The 22,426-nt window shown below is 40.1% G+C and overlaps 2 protein-coding genes across 5 annotated transcripts in view; both read left to right on the top strand.

The window, feature by feature from the left end:
- LOC121928461 (opsin-5-like) overlaps positions 1-22,426 on the top strand; it is an 896,145-nt gene that overhangs the window by 564,644 nt on the left and 309,075 nt on the right. The gene's annotated exons all lie outside the window — the stretch shown is intronic.
- Positions 1-22,426, top strand: part of GAREM1 (GRB2 associated regulator of MAPK1 subtype 1) — a 111,653-nt gene that overhangs the window by 62,528 nt on the left and 26,699 nt on the right. The window contains exon 3 of one of the 4 annotated variants that reach the window (XM_042463187.1): positions 7,659-7,789. The exons of 1 other annotated variant lie outside the window; for it this stretch is intronic. In XM_042463187.1, the coding sequence (XP_042319121.1) occupies positions 7,659-7,789 (131 nt within the window). Of the gene's footprint in view, positions 1-7,657; positions 7,790-22,426 lie in introns of those variants that run through there. 2 more of the 4 variants (XM_042463189.1, XM_042463190.1) reach the window with 2 other exon arrangements.

Raw genomic sequence — 22,426 nt, 5'->3', positions numbered from 1 at the left:
GGGACAGCTTTGACCTACTCAAGTAACTGGACAAGGGATTTTGCCCATGTTAGTGACTTTCAGTACCATCAATCATAGTACTGTATTCTTCTAGGTCATCTCTCTGGGATGGAGCTTGGAGGTACTGTTTTACAGAGGCTCCATTCCTTCCTGGAAGGGTGCTCCCAGAGGAATGCACTGGGGGACCCTGTCTGACTCCTTGGACATTGGTTTGTTGAGTCCCTCAGGATTCTAGTTTGTCCCTTTTGCTATTTACCATTTACATGAAACACATAGGAGAGGTTGTTGGTCGTCTGGAGTTCTGGGGTCAGGTGTCACCAGTATGCTGATGATACCCAGCTTTATGGCACCTTTCCACCTATTGCTGAGGAAACTGCTTCTGTGCTTAAATCAGTGCCTGGAAACTATAATGGACTGGACAAACAAATAGAACCTTAATCCAGACAAGACAGACAAAAGACAGATCTGGGAATAGGGATTCTCCCTGTGTTATATGGTGTTGTGCTCCACCTGAAAACACAGGTTTGCAATTTGAGGATAGTACTGGATTCAGCTACAAACCTTGGAGGCCCAAGTCTCAGCACCAACCACAGGCTTTTAGAAACTGACTGGAGTGGGCTTTTAATGCTGCGTGATGCTCTTTTTAAGCTTTGTATGTAATCTTGTAATGAATGTTAAGGTTTTATGGTTGTAACTTTATACTTTGTTTAATTTGTTTTAAATAACTTTTATACAGTATTTATAGTTTTATATAATGTTTTGTGTAGATTTAATCTGTTTTTTAAAATATGTTTGCCTTGAGTCTCATTACTGAGAGAAAGATGGAATGATGAGGATGAGAATGGAGGGCATTCTGCAAGTCCTGTTGCCATGTCAGACATAGGGAGATCAGGGAGGGAGCCAAATATTACAATGATTGCCCTGGAGTGACTTTTAATGCTCAGATGTTAGACCCTGAAGTCTAACTGAGGTAGCTGCTGTTGCTCTTTCTCCTCCTCTGTACACTGGAGATAAGAGACATCTAGATATCTTCAGCAATCAAGACTATAACTTATTAGAGCCACACATTGTTTTCTTACTTAACTCGTGCTCTTGGCTTAACTTAACTCATTGGCATTCAGCCAGCCATTTATCTCTTATCTCTACTATATCAACAACTTTGTGTTTTGGAACAGTTGCTTGAGGAATTCATTTGGTCCTGCTTCTGTTTGCCTCTATAAACTGCTTGTATAAAGGTGAGATTTATGTTTTAAAAAAAAAGGATTATAAAATTTTAATACCAAATGCTCTTTCCTCTTCTCATTGTTTTCAGTGCTAAACCTCACTGTAAAGATGTCTGTTGGGAAACCTTGTTATCATATATTATGATAACATAAATTGTTGTTATAATGCATAATGTTAAAAAGCAAACTCCCATATGTATTTCTCAATTAGCTTGCAGTCATGCTCAAACTGGTTTCTCAAGGGAAAGATTACCTCCTGTCCAGCATTCCCCACCCTTAGAGGAGGAAGACAAGAGGCCTGAAGCCAAAGAACTGGTTCGGTAACTTGTTTTATGGCGCAATATAGTCTGAACCTCCTCTGCTTTTGAACCTTGAATGTCATTCTGCACTCCTTGCCCTGTTGCATCCTTACAGCCCTAAAGCTCTTTCCAGTCCTCAATATTTACCTATAAAACTTCAGTGAGGTTTTACTCTTAACAAGATGAACAGCTTTCTCTTCCCTTGCAAAAGCTAAACAGCTTTCAACATCTTTCTTCCCCAAGTATTTGGACTGTTCGTGAACATTCTGTGCCTTCACACCAGCTCAACCAGTCTTTTACAAATTTTACTACCATAAGCATTTCCAAATATGGGGGGAAATGTAGTGGTTACAATCAACTTCTCTCTTTTAATACTTTACTGTTTTTAACAATAAAATTACTACTGTTCAGAGTACATGGGGAAGAGTGAGGCATGAGCACAGGCTGAACTTTGTTAATTAAGAAATATCTAAAGATTCTGTGCCTGTGTGATGTGTGAACTAATGTAACTCATGACATGGCATGCTGAATCCTCATTAGGCAGTCCACCATTACAAAGAGCTTTGCAAGTTTGTCAGATACAGTGGACCCTTGTTATATGCTGGGTTTTGGTTCCAAGATCCCCTGTGGTAAACAAAATCCGTAGATACTCAAGTCCCATTAAATATAATGACATAGCAAAACGGTGTCCCTTATTAAAAAAATGGAAAATCAAGGTTTGATATTTGAAATTGATACTTTTTTGAACATTTTCGAACCATGGATGCTTCAATCCGTGTATAAGAAGGGCCAACTGTATAACTGTGGCATTATGGCAACCCAGTCAAAAGCATAAAGCAGAAGGAGGATTAAGAGAATACATTTCCTGATTCACCAATTTATGGCTCACAGCTGCAGGCAAATAAGGGATGGGTGCCCTGTTATTCAGCCAGACTAGCATAGTGGCTTGAGTGTAGGACTATGACTCTGGAGATAAGGGTTTGAATCCCTGCTTAGTCATGGAAACCCACTGGGTGACTGGACAAGCCACAGTCTCTCAGCCCAAGAGCAAGGCAATGGCAATCCCCCTCTCAACAAACCCTGTCATGAAAAACCCATAATAATAGAGTTGTCATAAGTCAGAAATGACTTGAAGGCATACAACAACAAGAAGCTATATTCTAGATGCCAGAGATGTTTCTCTTTTCCCAGAAGCCCGCACAGTTTTCCCAGGCCCTGATATAGACCAAGAAGGATAACCAATGAGAGGCAGCTGGTTGGCTTTCAGGGGATAGGGCTTGAGAGCAAGTGAAGGCTTCACTGAGGTCGATTCCCAACCCATATAAGCTGCTTTCCCAATCAGTTGGCTTCCATCATTATCCTTATTCTCCCTGAGCATTTTGTATAGATCAAAGTTTCACTAGTGGTGTCAAACTGTTAATATTGACTGTCACAACTCTGGTCAGTTTTAGCATGAGGTCCAGAACCAGATTGGGAGTATATGGGCCCCATGCAACCACCATACCTGGTATGAGGAGTCATTGTAAAGGAACTTGGGCAGACAGATCACACAGGTGGCAGAATAATCACACAATAAACAACAACAACAACAACAACAAATCATTTATATCCCGCCTCTTCCGTTTTGAGAATCGAGGCGGGTAACAGCACGATTAAACAGTATACAAAAATAAGCAATAAAACCCACAAAATCCCCATGCTAACCCTCCCTCCCTCCCAAATTTAAATCACATATTAAAGCATAATTAAACTACATTGGTCTGAGTGGATTCTTACATCTGTCATTCCAGCGCTACCCAGCAGGCAGGATGGGTGGCAGGGTTTCCACCAACCAACAGATGGATGGATCAGTGAATAAGTTGCCATCAGCCAGCAGGCTGGCTGGTACCTGGATCCAGACTCATTCATTCAACTAATAAATTTATGGCCTCTTTCATTGCCACAAAATGTGGTCTCTGTTCATTCTTGTTAAATACAAAATTCCCACTTCCTGCTCTGTCCACAAGTGGGAATGCTGCATTCTGTCCAAATTTTCACTAAGGACTGATAATATGATCTGTTTTATAACCTCTAGCAGTATAAGGATGGTTCTGTTGTAGTTTTCTTTGTACAGTCTTATCACTGTAAGGTGTTATATGATTTTAAGATGGCTCAGAATGCTTCTAAACAAATCATTTCTGGGACTAGCGTGTTTGATGCTTTGGTTGCTATTCTTGTTCTTATCTAAAAGCCTTAATTTTATATTTAAATTATGTTTATTTTAAAATCATTTTGAATAGAATGTTTATGTACATATTGTCCTAATGTATATGTCAATATAACCTGCCTAATTGTAGCAAATGAGCATATTTGCATTTTTTATACATGGATAAAAGTGCTTTGTGGAATGTGCCAAGAGTGTTAACCATTCTCTCCTCACTTTAGTTAGAATTTTAAAAAGTAAAGTTTGACACTTCCATTGCTGATGGGAAAATATATTTAGGCCCAGAACAGATGGGCCTTTGTGGTGCCCTCGTCATGTGCGAGGGTTGCCTGGTAAGTGGAGCACCCAATCCTCACATGTGACGAGGGTGCTGCAGCTGTGGCACATGCACCAGTCAGGGTGCATAACGGTGACGTCAAAGCTGCACCACTTGCAGATGGGGCGGTGCAGCTGTGATGTCACTGCACCAGCTCTGGCGCTTTGCGGCACCACAAAAAGGAGCCGCTTCCGGGCGCTCCTTTTTTTTGCTCCGCAGCAGTGCCACACAATTTGGTTGCTGCAGTGCTCCTGCGGAGCAAAGAGAGGTGCCGGGGAGGCGCCTCTTTCTGATGGTCTGTACCCCGCCTTAGTTTCTTTTTTAATGTGGGTGTTCTATAAAGGAAAAATACAAACCCCACTCATGCTACAGAATAGAATGATACATTGGAAAACATGGTTGTATTCAAGAATCCAGAGATGTATCTATTTGTTTTAAAATGTTCTTTCAGTGTATATATACATTTTATGGCTTTTGGAACTCCAAATGCTAAACCTGAAATAAACTGGAATCAATAACATCCCATGTTAAAAAGTGCTATCAATTCATATTGCCAAAATCTTTAGACTGTCTCCTTTGGCTTTCAGTCCTCTCCCATTCACTATATTTAAAAGCTTCCTGTTCATGAGACAAAAGCAGTATTTTATATGGAACTGATCTATATACATTTTCAAAAATGCTGCTTTCTGAAAGCAGTTTTTTCTTTCAAGGATTGTTTGTTCTATCCAGAGTTCCAGGCAGAAGCAGAAATGTTTACATAACTGTCCCTGTCAAATGGAATTTTTTTACTATACAACATCCTACACTTCCACCACAGTCTGTTTAACATGGACCAGGGTCAAAACCTAAAAGGCATAGAAGAATGCTCAATAAGCAAGTTTGCAATGAATGAAACAAGTTCTTCTATTTAAAAAAGAGACCCTGATGTAGGAGTAGCAAACTCTGCAAACCTTTTCAGCAGAATAATAAAAAGCAATGGGAGTGGGAGTTCTCAGCCCTTTTCTTTGTCACCACAACCCTGGTCTGTATAGCATGGCATTTAGTGTGCTGAACAGTGGTAACAATCAGTTTTAATCTTCTAAAAAAACATCCAGTGTTGCAGAGTTAAAATAAGGTAAAAGTAAACAACAGATGACATAATCATGGCTCTACTATGCCTGATATGGTAGTTCTCATGCAAACCAATTCCAAAAACTGAAGGGAAGCAGAATGTGTGGCAAGATACATTCTCTCACCCAGGGTATGGAGACTTATGTGGTTAGCGTAGCTATGTAGTACCTCTGAAGCAGTTCATACATGGTAATTATATACTCCAGGAGCCAACGTGGCATAGTGGCTTGAACGTTAGTCTACGACTCTGGAGACGTATGTTAAAATACCCACGCCAGCAATGGAGACCCACTTGGTAACCTTGCGCAAGCCACAGACGCAGCCTCAGGAAACCCCATGATAGGTTTACCTTAGGGTTGCAATAAATTGGAAATTATGAAGGAACACAAGAATAATTATAACAACAACATTATTTACCCCAGCCATCTGCAACTTGATATCTTCCAGGTATCAGTGATTCTGTGTGTGCCTTCGAATTGTTTCCGATTTATGACAATCCTATCATTTTCTTGACAGGAGTTATTCAGAGAGGTTTTGCCACTGCCTTCTGCAAAGGCTGAGAGAGTATGATTTATCCAAGCTCACTCAGTGAGTTTCCATGGCTGAGTCAGGATTCAAACCCTGGTTTCATGGACCCACAGTGTCACTCAACTCCACATTGGCTCTTGACACAGTTGTCTTGGACCATTATATATATGGGATGGGAATGAAGGAATTTGCAGTCCAAGACATCTAAAGCACACCAGATTGAGGAAAACTGCTTTACACTGTTTTCATAAAAGATAAATCAGGACACATTGCTACTGGATACCCAGAATGATTTCAAAAAATGAAGTTTTGCCTTTCAAATCATTTCCATTCAGTCTAGAATACATAGTATCTCCTTTTTTCAAATGGTATTTTTTGCACTTTAATCTCCCATTTTCTTGTAACTATTGTATACCAACAAGAAGTACATTACATGTAAACCACGTTTCTTCCAACCCATACAGATTTTTAAGATTTTCCCAGACTCATTTTACTGAGACCCTAAGACATGGATAGGGAACTTTTGGTCCTCTGGATGTTTTTGATTTCAATTCCTAGATGTCCCAACCAGCAAAGCTAATAATAGGATCTGTGGAAGTTGTAGTCCAAAACATTCAGCAGGCCAAAACATTTCTACTGCTGCCTTAAGATATACAATAGTGAATGTGGCAGATGTTACCATCTGGTTTACAGAATGTTACCTCTATGGTTTACAGAATGTTATTTACAAATGGTCGTGAAAGAGTTACTTTGTACATAGAACAGTCAACATTGCACCTAGGCCACATTAAACTATTCACTCTTGAATGGAATTTCAGTAGAAAAGAAAATGAGATTGTATCTTTTTGGTCAATTTGTCTCTCATTTGATGTTCTTGAAAGAGGAGGGAACTCGCAGTTGGCCACTTCAGAGCATAAAAGTCTTTTTTGTCTAGCTTTTTGGATATGAATATATGCTTTCAGCCTCGCCTTCCACCTGATTTACAACAGGGAGGTAAGAACACATGCTTGGGAAGCATGGTGGCCTCAAGGCATACTCTGTAGGCTTGGTGTATTCCATAGTGAGCAGAGTGATGATGGACTTTCTTTGCATCCACTGATCAATAATGTATTTTGTTTTACATTCAAATGGCTTTGCCTCATCTTGATCACCGTTTAATTTCTACAGAATTCATACTTATTTGAAACATCTCTCATTCTGAAAGGCAGTGTAGTGTTTCCCATAAAGGCAGTGATTTTTGGTTGAACAGTTTGTGAACTCTCTGTCCAAACTGCAATCCTGTTCATGATGGTAATGAAATGCACTGTTTTGTGGTCCTGTTCTATGTGTCTGCTCAGATGCAACCTCCACCACCATCACCAGCCAAAAAAAATCCAAAAAGGGGTCAATAAGTAGGGCAAAGAATTGTAGCCTAAAGAGAGAAAGAGCAGAATTCTTTTGTATACAGCTAATTTTTCTGACTCCAAAAGTGTGTTGCAGGGAAGGGAGAACCTTTTTTGTGACTTGGAAGACTGACACTCTGTTCATTCTTAAACAGTTGTAGTTTTGATTAGTTTATATCTTTGTTTGTTTTCCTGAAATTTGTTTTCATGTTTAAAAAAAAACAAAGTTTGTGCTTTTAAATCCTAAAGTATTGTAACATGTTGGAAAAGTTCTCAGTGTACAAAAGCTTGTTCCTGTTTCCATTCTGAGAATGTATTAGTACTTTCAGTCAACTTCCAGAGGGCCTGCCTGTAAATTCTATTAAATTTCATGTCAGCCCCCACACATTCTTCTAATTCCGGTTTAGCCAAGCTTGGTAGCTCTTTCCTTCTCAGGTTTGCAAAGACTGCCGCAATCTGTTCTTCCATTGCCTAATTGTTAATAATTGGAGGAAACTGACCAAGTTAAATAGTGTAAGGAGTGCGTTAGCAGTTGCCACAGAAACAGCCATCCAGTATAAATATCTTATTGCTCTTCTATTTATCATCTGTTTTCAGGGCAGTTTAAGCTGCTGGAACAAGACCGTGATATTAAGGAGCCAGTGCAGTATTTTAACAGTGTGGAGGAGGTGGCTAAAGCATTTCCTGAACGAGTTTACGTCATGGAGGAAATAACGTTCAACGTTAAGGTAGCCCCTGAATAAATATTTATCCCTAGTTTAAAAGCTTGTGATTATATGTTTTTTCAAAAAAATACATAGCAGTTGAGCAACTATGTGGGAAAAGTAATTTGAGTTCACCGTATTGTTATCTGGTAGTTTTTGAATTGCAATTTATTGTGTCCATTTTCTTTTCTGAACTTTGTTCAGGCCTGTGCTAGTCAATGTTAGATATGAAAGCCTTCTCAAGAAGCGAACCACCTCCAATAAGCAATTTCCTTTTCTTTTCTATCCAACTGGAATACTGCCTCTTTTGTTGTACACCCTTCTCCCTTTCCCTCCCCTCCAGCCACTTAGGTTTTATTTGGTAAGAGAGCAGCTGTTTCATTCACTCTACATATTTAGGACTGCACAGAGATTGTATGAACTGCAGTGGAGTTACTAGTTTTTCTCTTAAATTGCTGATGATTGTCAAGGCTATATGGATCAAATAATACCTTAGTTTTTATTGATCATCTTGCCTTTACATATAGTAGCTCCAAATGCAACAGGAACTTGTTGGTTTGTTGGTTCAATTTCTATCCCACTTTTCTTCTGACACATGACTGGAGGTGGTTTATAATATAAATTGACATAAAATACTGCTAATAACCTGATGGCAAAAAAAGTTATTTTTAAAAAACCTAATTACATAAGTTATCCTCTAAAATGCTACAATTTAGGACAGTATAAAAGCTTTAAAAAATAACACTAATAATAAAAGTACAGCGCCTTCTCTCAACCAGCTAATTGTTAAATGCCTGTGTAAATAAAATGGTCTTTACCTGCTGCCAAAAAGAAAGTAGAGAGAGGGGGCCATCTCACCTCCTGTGGAAAAGAATTCTATAGGTCCCTTTCACATGTCCTCATCAAAAAGGCCTATGTCAGTTTGTGATCCACTTTGAACAGACTATAACAACAAGTACAGAGCATGTTGCTACCACTACCTTGATGTGGTTATTTCTGCTTGATATGTCACTTGAATATGTTTGGCTGTATTCAGCATCAGTAGAATTATTAGTCTTCACAAAGCAGAGACTAGAAAATTACGCAGCCTGGGTCAAAAAGTGGATTCTGTTATAACTTGCCTTATTCCTGTACTTCACAATTGTTTAGGACCAGTACACATAGTTCAAGATGAAGGCTAAGTGACTTCATATCCTTTCACACCATGCTTAATTTGGCTTAGTGTTCTTCTGAATTTGGAGTTCACAAAGTGTCATGAAAATGATATTGTCATAACAGAGGACTTTGCCACATTAATCCTTGATTTTGAATTTCTACAACAACAGCAGCTTGTGCTCTGAAGGGGGGGGTACTTCATCCCACTGTGGTGAAATAGGTGACCCTTATTTAGAATATGGGCTACTGGTGGTATAGAATATTCTTCTGTTCGCTTGCCACATCAGAACTGAAGCTCCCAGTGTGACAGGTATTGCCACTTGCAAGCAAAGGGGGTGCTAGTTTAGAATTTTATTTTTATTTATCCCTCTTTTGTTTGGTTTCAGGCTGGAGGGTCAAAACTTTATGTAAAAACAACCACAAAATAGTTAGGAGCCTATACAAGTTGTCCATGGGTACAAGATCTATCTGAACTTCAGTAAATGGCTTACATAGGGCATAAAACAGCTGCCAAAATTCAGTATAAACTAGCAGAGAAGGGCCATGGACTGGAGCATTCCTGGGTCATTTTGTCACCACCATCACCACCCCAAAACAGGGAAGAAGCTGGGGACACAAATGGGTAACCTAAAGAAGAAGACCTCTGTTACTAGAATATACAGGACTAAGCAGCAGTAATGCTAAAATTAAATAGATTTTAGAATAGTTAAGTGAAATCACAGACAGTGCAGCTGGAGGGAGTTTTAAGTGCTAAAATAGAAAGTCTTAATGTGCCTGTCTTCTTCAGTTTTGGGGGCAACTTCTGCACCACCAGAGTCCATCTCCCATCAGCCCGAGTTACTGTGAGAAATTCTTCGGTTTCCCAGGGATTTGTTGTCCAAATCATTTGGAGGGGCACAGATACACTAGACTGCTGTATTCTGTGCAAAGAGAATTTGTAGTGACAAAAGCCTTACCATCTAAGTACATCAGTGGATGGAAAGAGGGATGGCCAATACTGTACTCATCCAGAAGTTTGGAGGGTAATATCCCATAGTGCATATACCACTTTGTGTGTTCAAGTGGTTACTTCATCCCCACTATCCTAGCTCTCAGGCAAGCAGTGATGATTATTGCTCCTTGTTCCTGCAGGAACATGGACACTAGCTTGGTGTGCCTGTATTTTCTCTCATTGTGGGAAAAGCTATTGCAGAGAACAGTGCTACTCTTAGGATCTATTACAATAGTAACCTTAAACCTCTAGCCTACTATCTTTTTCTGAATTGGTAACCCCTACCATTTCTCAAGTATCTGTCATAGGCCATTGCTATAAAAGTGTATATGCAATAAATGAGTAACCTCTCAGAACCACAGAATGTTCTCATTATTAAGATTAGATCAAACTTATCCTAAATAAGTTTCCTTTTAAAGAAAAACCTCAAGAAAATGTCTGTATTACTTAAAAATCAAACATCTTACAGTAAAGATAAATCTCTTGAAGTAAAATAAAAGATGGCTTCAGATTTTTATGCCTGTTGGGAGTAGATACAATAAATGTAGCAGTGTTGTTTATTCCTGGAAAATAGAGTTGAAGATGAAAAGCAGATGATAAGATGCCTCTCAGGGAACAATCCATAAAAACATTATGAGAATCTGTGTGTATTCTACTATTGTCCTGTGGAAACAGGAAATTGGCTTGCACTCCGTGTAGAGCTCAGTGCTTCTGAGACACTCTGATTACATATATCTTTTTAAAGCAACTTTCTAGTTATTAGGGTTCCAAAGATTAGGCTTGAAAGTATGTACTGTATATCAGAAAATATCAGAAACTAGGGATGAATCCACATGAGAGTTGTATCCCAGAGCCAATGTGCAGTACCCTACCCCAGCTTGACCCCATTAACATTATACTCACCAGAATTAATCTAAACTCAAATTGGTTTTGAAAGCCCCACAGTTGCCTCACCTCAGGTCATCTCAGTCCAAGGGTGTTTCTACCATGTTCACTGTATTATTATAAGTCAAACAACTGCAATAGCTGCATTTTTCCCTTCCTGGCATGCTGATAGAAGTACAGTATATTCACATTTCCATATAAACCAATAGCCTTTCTTATTTTCCTATTATTCTTACCACCATCCCCTTCACTCCCATTGGATGGCAGTACAGGCTTCTCCCACCGTTTAACATCTTGTTTTTGGTGTTCTGCTTGCTGTTTTAGTGTTTGCAAATTACTGACAAGTTCCATTAATTCGACAAAGAGTCTGCTCTTTCATTGGTCCCAAGGCTTGCCTATGGAAAGAGCAGATCCCTCTTTGAATTAATGTGTGCTGTAAGCCAGCAACGTTATGCTAGATGCGGTTTTGCAGATACAGAGTTCCAAAAGATTTTCTAGAAGAGTTCTGCTGCCCACAAACAATTTAAGGAAATGCACGAGAATTTAAAATAATAAAAAAGATAGTAAGGAATATATAGTCATATTACTGCAAGGTATATTTTAAAGTAGAATTTAATAGCTTCCTCCCCTTCCCCCCCCCCCCCAGAGTATGAACCCCAGCCTTAAATACATGAGCACTGGCCCTAAATACACAATCAAGAGCTAGAAGGTGCTTCAAGGGGAGCAGAGTTACAGTGCTTTGTAATTGTAGTTTCTGGGAAGCAGAGATATTGACTTCCATGTGCAAACACCTCTTTTGGACAATGCTTCATGATCCACTCTTCCCCCAGTTTAGACTGAGATTAAATTAATTAAAGGGACTTGTGCACATGGAAATCAATAACTCTGGTACCCAGGAGTGGAGATTGAAAAGCATTGTCCAAAATAGCAGGGGGGGGGGGAGTACAAACTTACAAGTAAGTCTGTCTGTCTGTCTGTCTACTGGACAGTCTATGCCTTCAGTCTAGGCTATGACTTTTAATGGATCCCCACATGTTTCTCCCTCAAGATTAATCAGGTTATCTTTAATAACATAGAATCCTAGAATCCTAGAATCATAGAGTTGGAAGAGACCGCAAGGGCCATCCAGTCCAACCCCCTGCCATGCAGGAAATCCAAATCAAAGCATCCCTGACAGATGGCCATCCAGCCTCTGCTTAAAGACCTCCAAGGAAGGAGACTCCACTACATTCCGAGGGAGCGTGTTCCACTGTCGAACAGCCCTTACTGTCAGGAAGTTCCTCCTAATGTTGAGGTGGAATCTTTTTTCCTGTAGCTTGCATCCATTGTTCCGGGTCCTGTTCTCTGGAGCAGCAGAAAACAAGCTTGCTCCCTCTTCAACATGACATCCTTTCAAATATTTAAACAGGGCAATCATATCACCTCTTAACCTTCTTTTCTCCAGGCTAAACATCCCCAGCTCCCTCAGTCGTTCCTCATAGGGCATGGTTTCCAGACCCTTCACCATTTTTGTCGCCCTCCTTTGGACACGCTCCAGTTTCTCAATGTCCTTTCTGAATTGTGGCGCCCAGAACTGGACACAATATTCCAGGTGGGGCCTGACCAAAGCAGAATACAATGGCACTATTACTTCTCTTGATCTAGACACTATATTTTTATTGATGCAGCCTAAAATTGCATTGGCCTTTTTAGCTGCCACATCACACTGTTCACTGATGTTCAACTTGTGGTCTACTTGGACTCCTAGATCCCTTTCACACGTAGTTTCATTCAGCCAGGTGTCACCCATCCTATATCTGTGCATTTTATTTTTCCGCCCTAAGTGCAATACCATACATTTCTCCGTGTTGAATTTCATTTTGTTAGCTTTGGCCCAGCTTTCTAGTCTATTCAGGTCATTTTGGATCTTGATCCTGTCCTCTGGGGTATTAGCTATTCCTCCTAATTTGGTGTCATCTGCAAATTTGATAAGTATGCTCCCAATTCTGTCATCCAGGTCATTGATAAAGATGTTGAATAGCACTGGGCCCAGGACAGAGCCCTGTGGGACCCCACTGGTCACTTCTCTCCAGGCTGAAAAAGAGCCATTGTTGAGCACCCTTTGGGTTCGGCCGGTCAACCAGTTACAAATCCATGTAACAGTTACCTTGTCTAGTCCACATTTTACAAGCTTGTTTGCAAGAATGTCATGGATAGAGAACAGAACAGTTAATTTACAAACCTTTCAGCCTCAATACAGCAAAAATTACAACCCAGTCCTCGTTTCTTTGAATCAATTTCCTGCTGAATTCAAAGGAATTTCTTCAACATTAGAGCTGTGATCCCTCTTACCTGGGAATAAGCCCCACTGAACTCAACTGGACTATTGAATTGCACTGTTAATGAATTTTAGGCTGCATCAATAGAAGTACAGTTGGCCCTTGGAACTTGTGGGTGATCCGTTTCCCCCCCCCCCAGGAGTTCCAAATATTGTGCATATTCAAGCCCCACTGGCTTGAATTGGGCATGTGCCCCATTGCCGTTAATGGCAGTCACCCCTCCACAGATTTCCAAGTCCACTGATTTCAAGTCCGCAGACTTGGAGGGGTGACTGTATAGTGTCCAGATCAAGGGAAGTAATAGTGCCATTCTGTTCTGCTTTGGTCAGGCCTTACCTGGAATACTGTGTCCAGTTCTGGGTACCACAATTCAAAAAGGATGTTGACAAGTTGGAGCATGTCCACAGGAGGGCCACCAAAATGGTGAACGATCTGGAAACCATGCCTTAGGAGGAAAGACTTAGGGAGCTGGTTATGTTTAGCCTGGAGATGATGCAATTAAGAGGTGATATGATAGCCCTGTTTAAGTATTTGAAGGGGTGTCACATTGAGGATGGAGCAGGTTTGTTTTCTGCTGCTCCAGAGACTAGAACACAGAACAATGGATGCAAGCTACAAGAAAAGATATTCCACCTAAACATTAGGAGGAACTTCCTGACAGTAAGAGCTGTTCAACAGTGGAACACACTCCCTCAGAACGTAGTGGAGTCTCCTTACTTGAAGATCTTCAAACAAAGATCTGCCATCTCTCGGCGGGTGCTTTGATTGAGAGTTTCTGCATGGCAGGGGGTTGGACTGGATGGCTCTTGTGGTCTCTTCCAACTGATTGTGTTATTCTATGGTAGGGCAGAATGGTAGGGTGGTTGGGGATCCTTCAAGTGGGGAAGGGAACCGATCCCTGATTGTTCGCAACTTGAGCCTGGCAGATGGGAAATGGGCAAAGTTCATAGCAGGAACAGTCCCAAAGGGGTTTGCTTGGTGTTGATCCTTGTTTTTAGTTCAGTCCATGCATGTATGCAGATGCCTGCGTATTTGAATATTTGAAGGGACACCTCCCTTTCTGATGCTGTGAGAGCCTTGTGGATATTTGAATATGCAGATATCCACATACACATACTGAACTAAAACAAAAACTGACACTACACTTGCCAGATTTTGCCTACCTCCCACCACCCATACATATGCTGAACATAAGAAAAAATGGTGATACCTAGGTATCTAGCCACCAACCTATCCCATCTTCCAACTCATCTCACACACACCCAACTCCCTGAGATTCTACTCTGATCCTAATTTGGGGCACAGGGCACTTGTGAAGTCGAAGGCTTTCATGGCCGGCATCCATGGTTTTTTGTGGGTTTTGGGGGCTATGTGGCCATGTCCTAGAAGATTTTCTTCCTGACGTTTCACCAGCATCTGTGGCTGGCATCTTCAAAGACAGGGCACTTATTTTTAAAAGCTGTTTTTCCTAGAAACTGAAGAGTAAAAAGGGTGGTGGTGGTTTTTTGTTGTTGTTGTTGTTGTTGTTTGTTTAATTGCATTAAAACCCTCAGGCATCAAAAAGAAGTGCTTTCAGTTCAAAACAGGAGGGATTTCTTGTATTCAAACAGGACTGGGATTGAAGTAAAGTGTGGATTCAGTCTAGGAAAAAAACTCAGCAGAATTCTGTGGTAGTCTTCGTAGAGTAGGGAGGCAATCGTGCTTCCATATTTTCTTGCATACAGCTTTGCCTTTTCCATTGATCTGCAGAACCAAAATCAAATTATGCAAAATCTGCAAAAGCCATCCATTTTACCTAGGTTTCCATAATCTATTCAGATTATGAAATTCAGCTCCTTCATGCAGATTTGTGTGTTTCTGTTTTTAACCAAGTGGGACTATATATGTTTTGGAGGGCCTCATTGCTTTCCAGTAGACCAGAAGAAGGGAGATCTTATGCTATCAAGCAGGCATTGTTTAACCTAGAGACTAAATGGCTTTAGCCAAACCTTTGCTGCTTCTGTTTGTTTAATTAAAGCAGCAGGAGATCAGCAGCTAAAAAAGACTTGTATTTCAAGTCAATAGATAGTCTGTTTCATGTTTCTGGCTATGTCCCATGTGTACAGGCATAAATCCATTCCAATCAGTGCTCTTCAAGTTAAATTAAAACAACACAGAGAAAGCCATAATTAAATTATACTTATTCTCATACTACAGTTTTTTTTACACATTTTCCTTAAATTACATAGTTTGTATGCATTTCTTTTTTAGCACAGAACTACATCATACAATTCAGAGAAGTCTGCTGTATGATAGATGACTCGGTTCTGGCAGCTGCAAATTAAAATGTGGCTCAGATGGAAGCCTGGAAGGTAGCTGCTTGTTGGCCTGTTGGTGAAGCCTCACACCAAGGAAAACAATACATACACACCTTTTGTGGAGTTGAAATGGCCACAGCTTTATAGGTTACAGCTTATAGAACCTTAGCTCAATGCAGGGCAGTGGATTCAAGCACCAGCCAATCCACCTACTAGCTGATGAACCCCCACATCCAACTTGCCTGCTTGGGAAACTCTAGGAATAGCAGAAATGGGTTCCACATGTGTCAGCCACAGTGCATTTCCCCATGCCATCTTGGAGAGAGACAAAGATTACACCTGAGCTAGGCAAGTCCCTGATTGTCTCCATATATAAGATCCTTTCAAGAGACGTTTCAGGTGCATCCAGCGCAATGCCAAAACATCAGCCCCAAAGTCACAATGAAGAAAAATAACATTGTAACTATTGTACACTAAGCAGATTAATTATCCATGCAAATGCTAGAACTAAGACAGGGAAGGGAAACTTGTGTCCAAGAAAATTGGCCAGGAAGACAACCAACCAGCCTATATCTTGTCTTCATACAAGCTGGAGGTAATCCATCCTCTCTATGAGGGACTTTCTACCAGCCAGCAAGCAAGACCCCTGATAGGCCAGCTGCTGGGACAGATGCTCCATGAGACCATGCTTGGCATAGAGTCCCTGGGAAGACATGCCACTGACAAGGAGGAAGATGACATCCCCTGCACTTCTTTCACTTCGCACCACAGTCATCAGTGGCTGTTCCAGGCAAATCCAAATCCCATTCTTGATTCTAGTAAATAACAGTGAAAGAAATGCTTTCATTTATGTGTTATGTGGGGGAAATGATTATGTCAGTAATTTTAGATAACTGTTAACATTAGGAATCAATTAAACAAGAGCGAGAGAGAGAGAGAGAGAGCTTTTCTAATGTAGTTTCTCATGGTGGAAACCTTCAGTTGTACATGAGCTGCTGTAAATTAGGAGCAGTTTAAGCAGTGATTCCCAAAGTGGGCAATATGCCTCCACCCCAGGAGTGAACTAAAGATTCAGGTGGACAGTGAGGGAAAAGGGGGCTTCAGTCACAGTACTGGTGTGCAGTATCTTGAAGTTATGTGGGGAAGGCACATCTCTGGGGAAAGAGGAGGAGGAGGAATATCCAGGGTCAATTCGTTGAAATTGTCCTTCACATCTCTCATCTCTCTTAGATTGAGAGTTCTTGCTTGCCAGGAAGAAGCTTCTCCTTTTGCACCTGGTTACCTTGGGAGCAGCAGCCGAGCAGCTGGTCAAGCATCAACCAAGAAGCATCTCACCTATATCACCCTTTACCACAAGACTGGCATGGGCAAAAAGCTTCTCATTTGCTCCCTTGGTAGTGTTTTGATACAAAAATGCCAGTTTTTTTTCAAAATGAGAAGTAAACTTCCAGCTGCTTTCTTTTGTTTGTTTTTCAGCATTTTTGGGCAGTCACTGTAGTGTTCCAGGGCATAGGATTGCCCCCCCAGACCTCCCAAAATTGCTCACCTCTGTTGAGTTGTGGAGTAAAACTGGGGTATAGTTAATGTGGGCAGTTGTGAACCCCAGAGAGAGACCCATTTTTCTTCAGGATAGGACACTGTTCTTTAATTAATGCAATGATCTAGCAATGCTTGCTTGCTTCCAAGAGAAAAGATGTTGAAGGTTAGAAAGTATATTATCGCATACAGAAACATGGACAGGCAAAACCTGCTGCATTCAGCATTAAAAGCTGTAATTCTTGGCGAAAATGTATTACAGTGCGCCCGTGTCATATGTGGATTTGAGCATACGCTCAAACCCATGTAGAGTCACGTGCGGGGCACAAGGGGTAGAGCATCCCATTGGAATGAATGGGGCGCATACCCGTGACGCATGTGCGCTGCTGCGTCGCTGCATACACAAGTCCCATTCATTCCAATGGGGCTTGAGCATGCGTGGAATTCGGCTTACGCGGGGGGTCCGGAACGGATCCCCCGCGTAAGCTGAGGGCGCACTGTATTATTAATATTGCACATTAGATCGAATCAGTATTTTTACTTATGTATACATTCCTGACATCTGCCTCAGAACAAACTATACTTCTACAAATGTCAGATGTTAATGGAGAAGAGAAAGAAAAGGACTAGACAATATGCTCTTACTTCAGATGGGATTAAAGGCTGTCTAATTTCAGATTGTAATACAGTGGTACCTCGGGATACGAAATACCCAGGTTACGAAATTTTCGGGATACGAAAAAATCCCATAGGAAATCATTGTTCCGGGTTACGAATGTTTTTTCGGGATACGAAGAAAATTTTTGGTGCTTTTTTCGGCTTTTTCGCACGAAACGCGGCTTTTCCCCATTAGCGCCTATGGCAATTCGGCTTACGAAGGCTTTTCGGGTTACGAAAGCGGCCGCGGAACGAATTAATTTCGTAACCCGAGGCACCACTGTATAAATAATCTGGTAGGCAGCTTCAAGAATGTTGTTATTCCTGTCTGAGTTGTGTGATTTGTCTAGTACTGCTCTTCCCCATTGAAACTAATGGTAAAACCCCATTCTTTTTAGAACATGAGTGTTCATTGGCTTGAACTTTGTTCCATTTGCTTAATCCCACTGATGTGGCATTCAAGTGTGTATAACTGAGTTCAAGATTCCAGCCGCTTTCAGGGGCAGCTCTAATGGGTTTGGTGATGGGGGAACTTGGCAAGGCTACCCTCTTGGAACAGGGCTACAGTATTTAGTGTTAGAGGACTGGGTCTAGTCAGCCTTTCAATTCCCCAACATACTCTAATGCAGTAATATGTCTAGTACAAAGCTAAGTAAGGTTAACACAACACCTTCTAGAATTACATCTTGGGTCCAAATTATCTGAAAGAGTGTATCTCCCTATACAAGCTTGTCCACATTTTGAGATTCATCCCAGGCAGTTTCATGAGGGCCTTCTTAGTGCTTGTTCCACAGAGCTAGTCTCTTTCCAGCTACCAGCAAAGACCTTTTTATTTAAATACATATTTGGCAAGTAAATGGTAGTGCAGAAGGGTTTTGAATGAAGTTTGTGTGCTGTATTTTTATTCTTACTGTTAGGTTTTTAAAATACTTTTAGATTGTTTTGATTGAATAGGTTTTTATGTTTGTTTGTTTTTTAATTCATCAATTTGTTAGCTGAAATTTGTTTCAGTATTTGCTGTAATCCACTTTGGTTCCCATGTTGGGAGAAAGGCACAATATAAATAAAATACCTCAGCCCATGCAGGCAGAGGGATTCTGAGTTGTAGCCCAAATAAAGTACTCTGTCAAGTTCTAAGTCTAGTGTATTGTGACAAGTTAGAAAAAAGTTATTAGATACAGCAATATAGTACGGCTCAAAATGCCAAGCCTGGGGTAGGTATCATAGGGTAGGTATCAGTAGTGGGCCCTGAGTTACCCAATATATCAAGAGGTTTCATGAATGTTTGGCATTTTTTCTGTGTATACAGTATCTGTTCAGTTAGGTTTATGAAATGATGTGTGTATGTATCACCTTCAAGTCACTTGTCAACTTATGTCAGTTCTATTAATTTCATAGGGTTTTCTTAAAGGTAAAGGTAGTTCCTTGACATGAATGTCTAGTTATAACTGACTGTAGGGGGTGATGCTCATCTCCATTACTAAGCGGAAGAGCCAGCATTGTCCAAAAACTAATCCGGAGGTCATGTGGCCAGTTTTCTTAGACAAGGAATATTCAAAGGTGGTTTTGCCAGTTTCTTCCTCTGAAATATAGCCTGCAGCACCTGGTATTAATTTTATGATCTCCCATCCCAAATTTTGTCTTTGTGTCTTCTTGAGAATACGTGACTCATTAAAAAAAATACAATAATGCTTGATAGAGGTAGAAGGGAATAGGGAAAAGGAAAGACCTCATTAAAAATGGATAGATACAATTAAGGAAGCCACAGCTCTAGAGTGTGCAAGATTTGAACAAGGCTTTTAATAACAGGAGACTTAAGCAGACGAGCAGTCTATCACTGGCCAAGCCGATGGTGTCCTGCCCCTGGTTCTGACCCAGGTCAGTCCCCAATCCAGTGTGGCAATGGACAGGTGTTTACATACCTTCCCACCACCATGACATGGAGTTGATGCTGCCACTACACGTTCTAGAAAGGCCTCTGTTATGGCTCATAAGGGTGGGAATGGGGTGCCTGGCTATACCTATATGGCCAGGATCCCTATCTGACATCACAGCCTGCAATGGGAACCTTCAGATAAAACACGATGACAGCAGCAAGTAAGGGGTGTACAGGGCAATGTGGTGTACTAGATAGCACTGTGGAGTTTCTTGGAAACTCTGTGGCAAACAGACAGCCTTTTGCCCTGTGCTAAAGCCTCTTGGGCTGGGACCACAGGATCAGTGTCCAGACTGGCCAAATCTTGACTCAGAGCTATTGGCCTGCAATGCCGGGGGGGGGGGGGGGGGACATCGGCCCAGGGTAGTCTTTCATTCTTGGGGTAACCATGGATCCAGGTCAGCTATATGACAGTTAACAACAATAATCTGGTAGTAATATTGTTACTGATCTGTTATATATTTATGAATTTTGTGTATTTCATATTACAGTGTACCTATTTTGTAATCGCAGCAGAAATTTGATATGACTGATTTGCAAGAGGATTCAGATGTCATATGCCTGATAAGACAATGGATTTTTAAAAAGTTTTATATCAAATTGTAACAGATTAAAGTTTCTTTTTAAAAAAAATAATTTTTATTTAAACATAAAACACAAAATACAAAGAAAAACAAGTATACAAACAAATGATTATAATGATATTCATATCTATACATAAGAAGAAAAGATACACTTATTCATATACATATCTCATACAAAAGTTCTTGTAGAAATCTTATTATGTCTACTCCTTCTATATTTAATATCATTGATAGGTACATACTTTTCTGTCTATATTATTATATTTAACTTCCTGGACTAGAAGAACTCCGTGTTAATATTCCATTATTTCTTAATCAAACTGTTCTTATCTTTGAACATGCAAAAAGAGAGAAAAAATCTAATTCTACAAAAATAAAGGCTTTATATTTATTATATATATGTAATTGTACATCAAATTTTATTATTAAACCTGTATATCCAATTTTATCAAAATATGCCATTGATTACTTATATTTCAATATCTGTTCCCATTCTTCACATACTTCCCCAGAGTTTCGCTTCACGTAAGACGTGTCAGTTATTCTAATTCTGCCATATCTAATAACTTTAATAATCAGTCTTCTATTTTGGGTATTTCACACTCTTTCCATTTTTGTGCCAATAATACCCTAGCTACTGCTATCATATAATTAATCATTCTCTCATTTCCGCCTCCGCCCCCCACATTGGTTCTATCATCCCTAACAGTCTGGTTTCATTTGGAATTTTAGATTTAATATTTTTTTTCAATTAGTTGGTGTATCTGCTTCTAAAATTTCTTAATCTTAGCACAAGTCCACCATTGGTGATAAAATGTTCCACTTTCCTTCCTGCACTTCCAGCATTTAGTTAACTTGTTTATACCTCTTTGAGAGTCTTTGGGCATGGGATACCACCTATGGTGCATCTTAAGTAAATTTTCTCTAATATTTTGTGCTAGTGAGATTTTCATTGTTTTTGTGGGTTTATTGGGCTATGTAGCCATATTCTAGAAGAGTTTATTCCTGACGTTTTGCCAGCATCTGTGGCTGGCATCTTCAGAGAATTTTCATTGTTTTTTTCCACACCTTTCCCCATTTATCCAGTTCATTTGTATAGCCCATATTTTGTGCCCATTTTACCATAGATACTTTAATCACTTCTTCTCTTTCCCATCTTATTAGTATTTTGTAAATTTTGGATAATACTTTTTGATTCTCACCTAATAAAACTTTTTCCAATTCTGTCATTTCTTTCACTATTCCATAATTCTTTATTTCTATCTTTGTTTTTTTCTTTCAGTTGCCTATGAGTAACAGATTAAAGTTTCAAGGACCCAGTAAATTACATCAGCTCTTGGCAGAATTTGCTTTTGTAAAATTCGTTTTTGACAGGCAAATTTATTTAACCTAATGCTGATGCACCATTTTGGTAAAGGGATCAGTTTCTTCTTTCACACATAACCAGGATCAGGCAAAATACTCACTGAAATTTAAGATGCAGATAATAATAGCAGGTCATTTTCTGACTTGCAGTCTGTTTGATAAATTGTCTTAAGGAATCTATCCAGTATAGTCAAATTGTCGACATAAGTACTGCATCTTTTGAAGTGGGCTGCTGTCAACTAAGAGTGGAAATGGAACAAGTAAATGTTGTGGGCAATTGGTTGGTCTTTGCTAAAAAAAAATTAAACACCTGCTTTATCACAAAGATTCAGAGCAGAATGTAAATGATAATAATATATGGTAGCATGTCAGGCTTAAGGCATCAAACATTTAGAGGATCTTCATGTGGCCTGAAGTAACACTACCATACTCAACAGATGATAACAAACTGCTCCAAACAATAGATAACTGAATGCAGGCAATAGGTTATCCAAATTTGAACCTATGAAGAGCTGGGTATATGGAGGAGCCAAATTTAGATCCCGATTTAGTTCTAAAGCTCAATGAACAATTTTGTGCCTGCTGCTATCTCATAGCATATATCTCCTCTGTGGATAGTTGTTATGGGTTAAAAAGGAATAAGGTTTCATATGCTTTCCTCCTCAGCTTCCCAAAGGAAGAATAGAATGCAAAAGTGGCAGATAATATTATTAATAGGCTTGAATGAGGCATTAAAATCTAATCCAAAGCTGCCTGTTAGTCAAGCTGAAAGGTGTGCCTTTTTGTACAAGGGTGGAAGAACTGTGGCCTTTCAGAAGCTTTGGACTCTCGCTCATATCAGCCTCAGTTGTAGCCAGTGGATAGGGATCATGGAAAGGCCAACAGGACTGGGAAAGTCCCTTTCTTGTACTAATCTAGTGTGATACCTAGATTAGAA

The sequence above is a fragment of the Sceloporus undulatus genome, chromosome 4 (genome assembly GCF_019175285.1).
Source record: "Sceloporus undulatus isolate JIND9_A2432 ecotype Alabama chromosome 4, SceUnd_v1.1, whole genome shotgun sequence".
Lineage (NCBI taxonomy): Eukaryota > Metazoa > Chordata > Lepidosauria > Squamata > Phrynosomatidae > Sceloporus > Sceloporus undulatus.
This window is presented reverse-complemented; position numbering and strand designations above follow the sequence as displayed.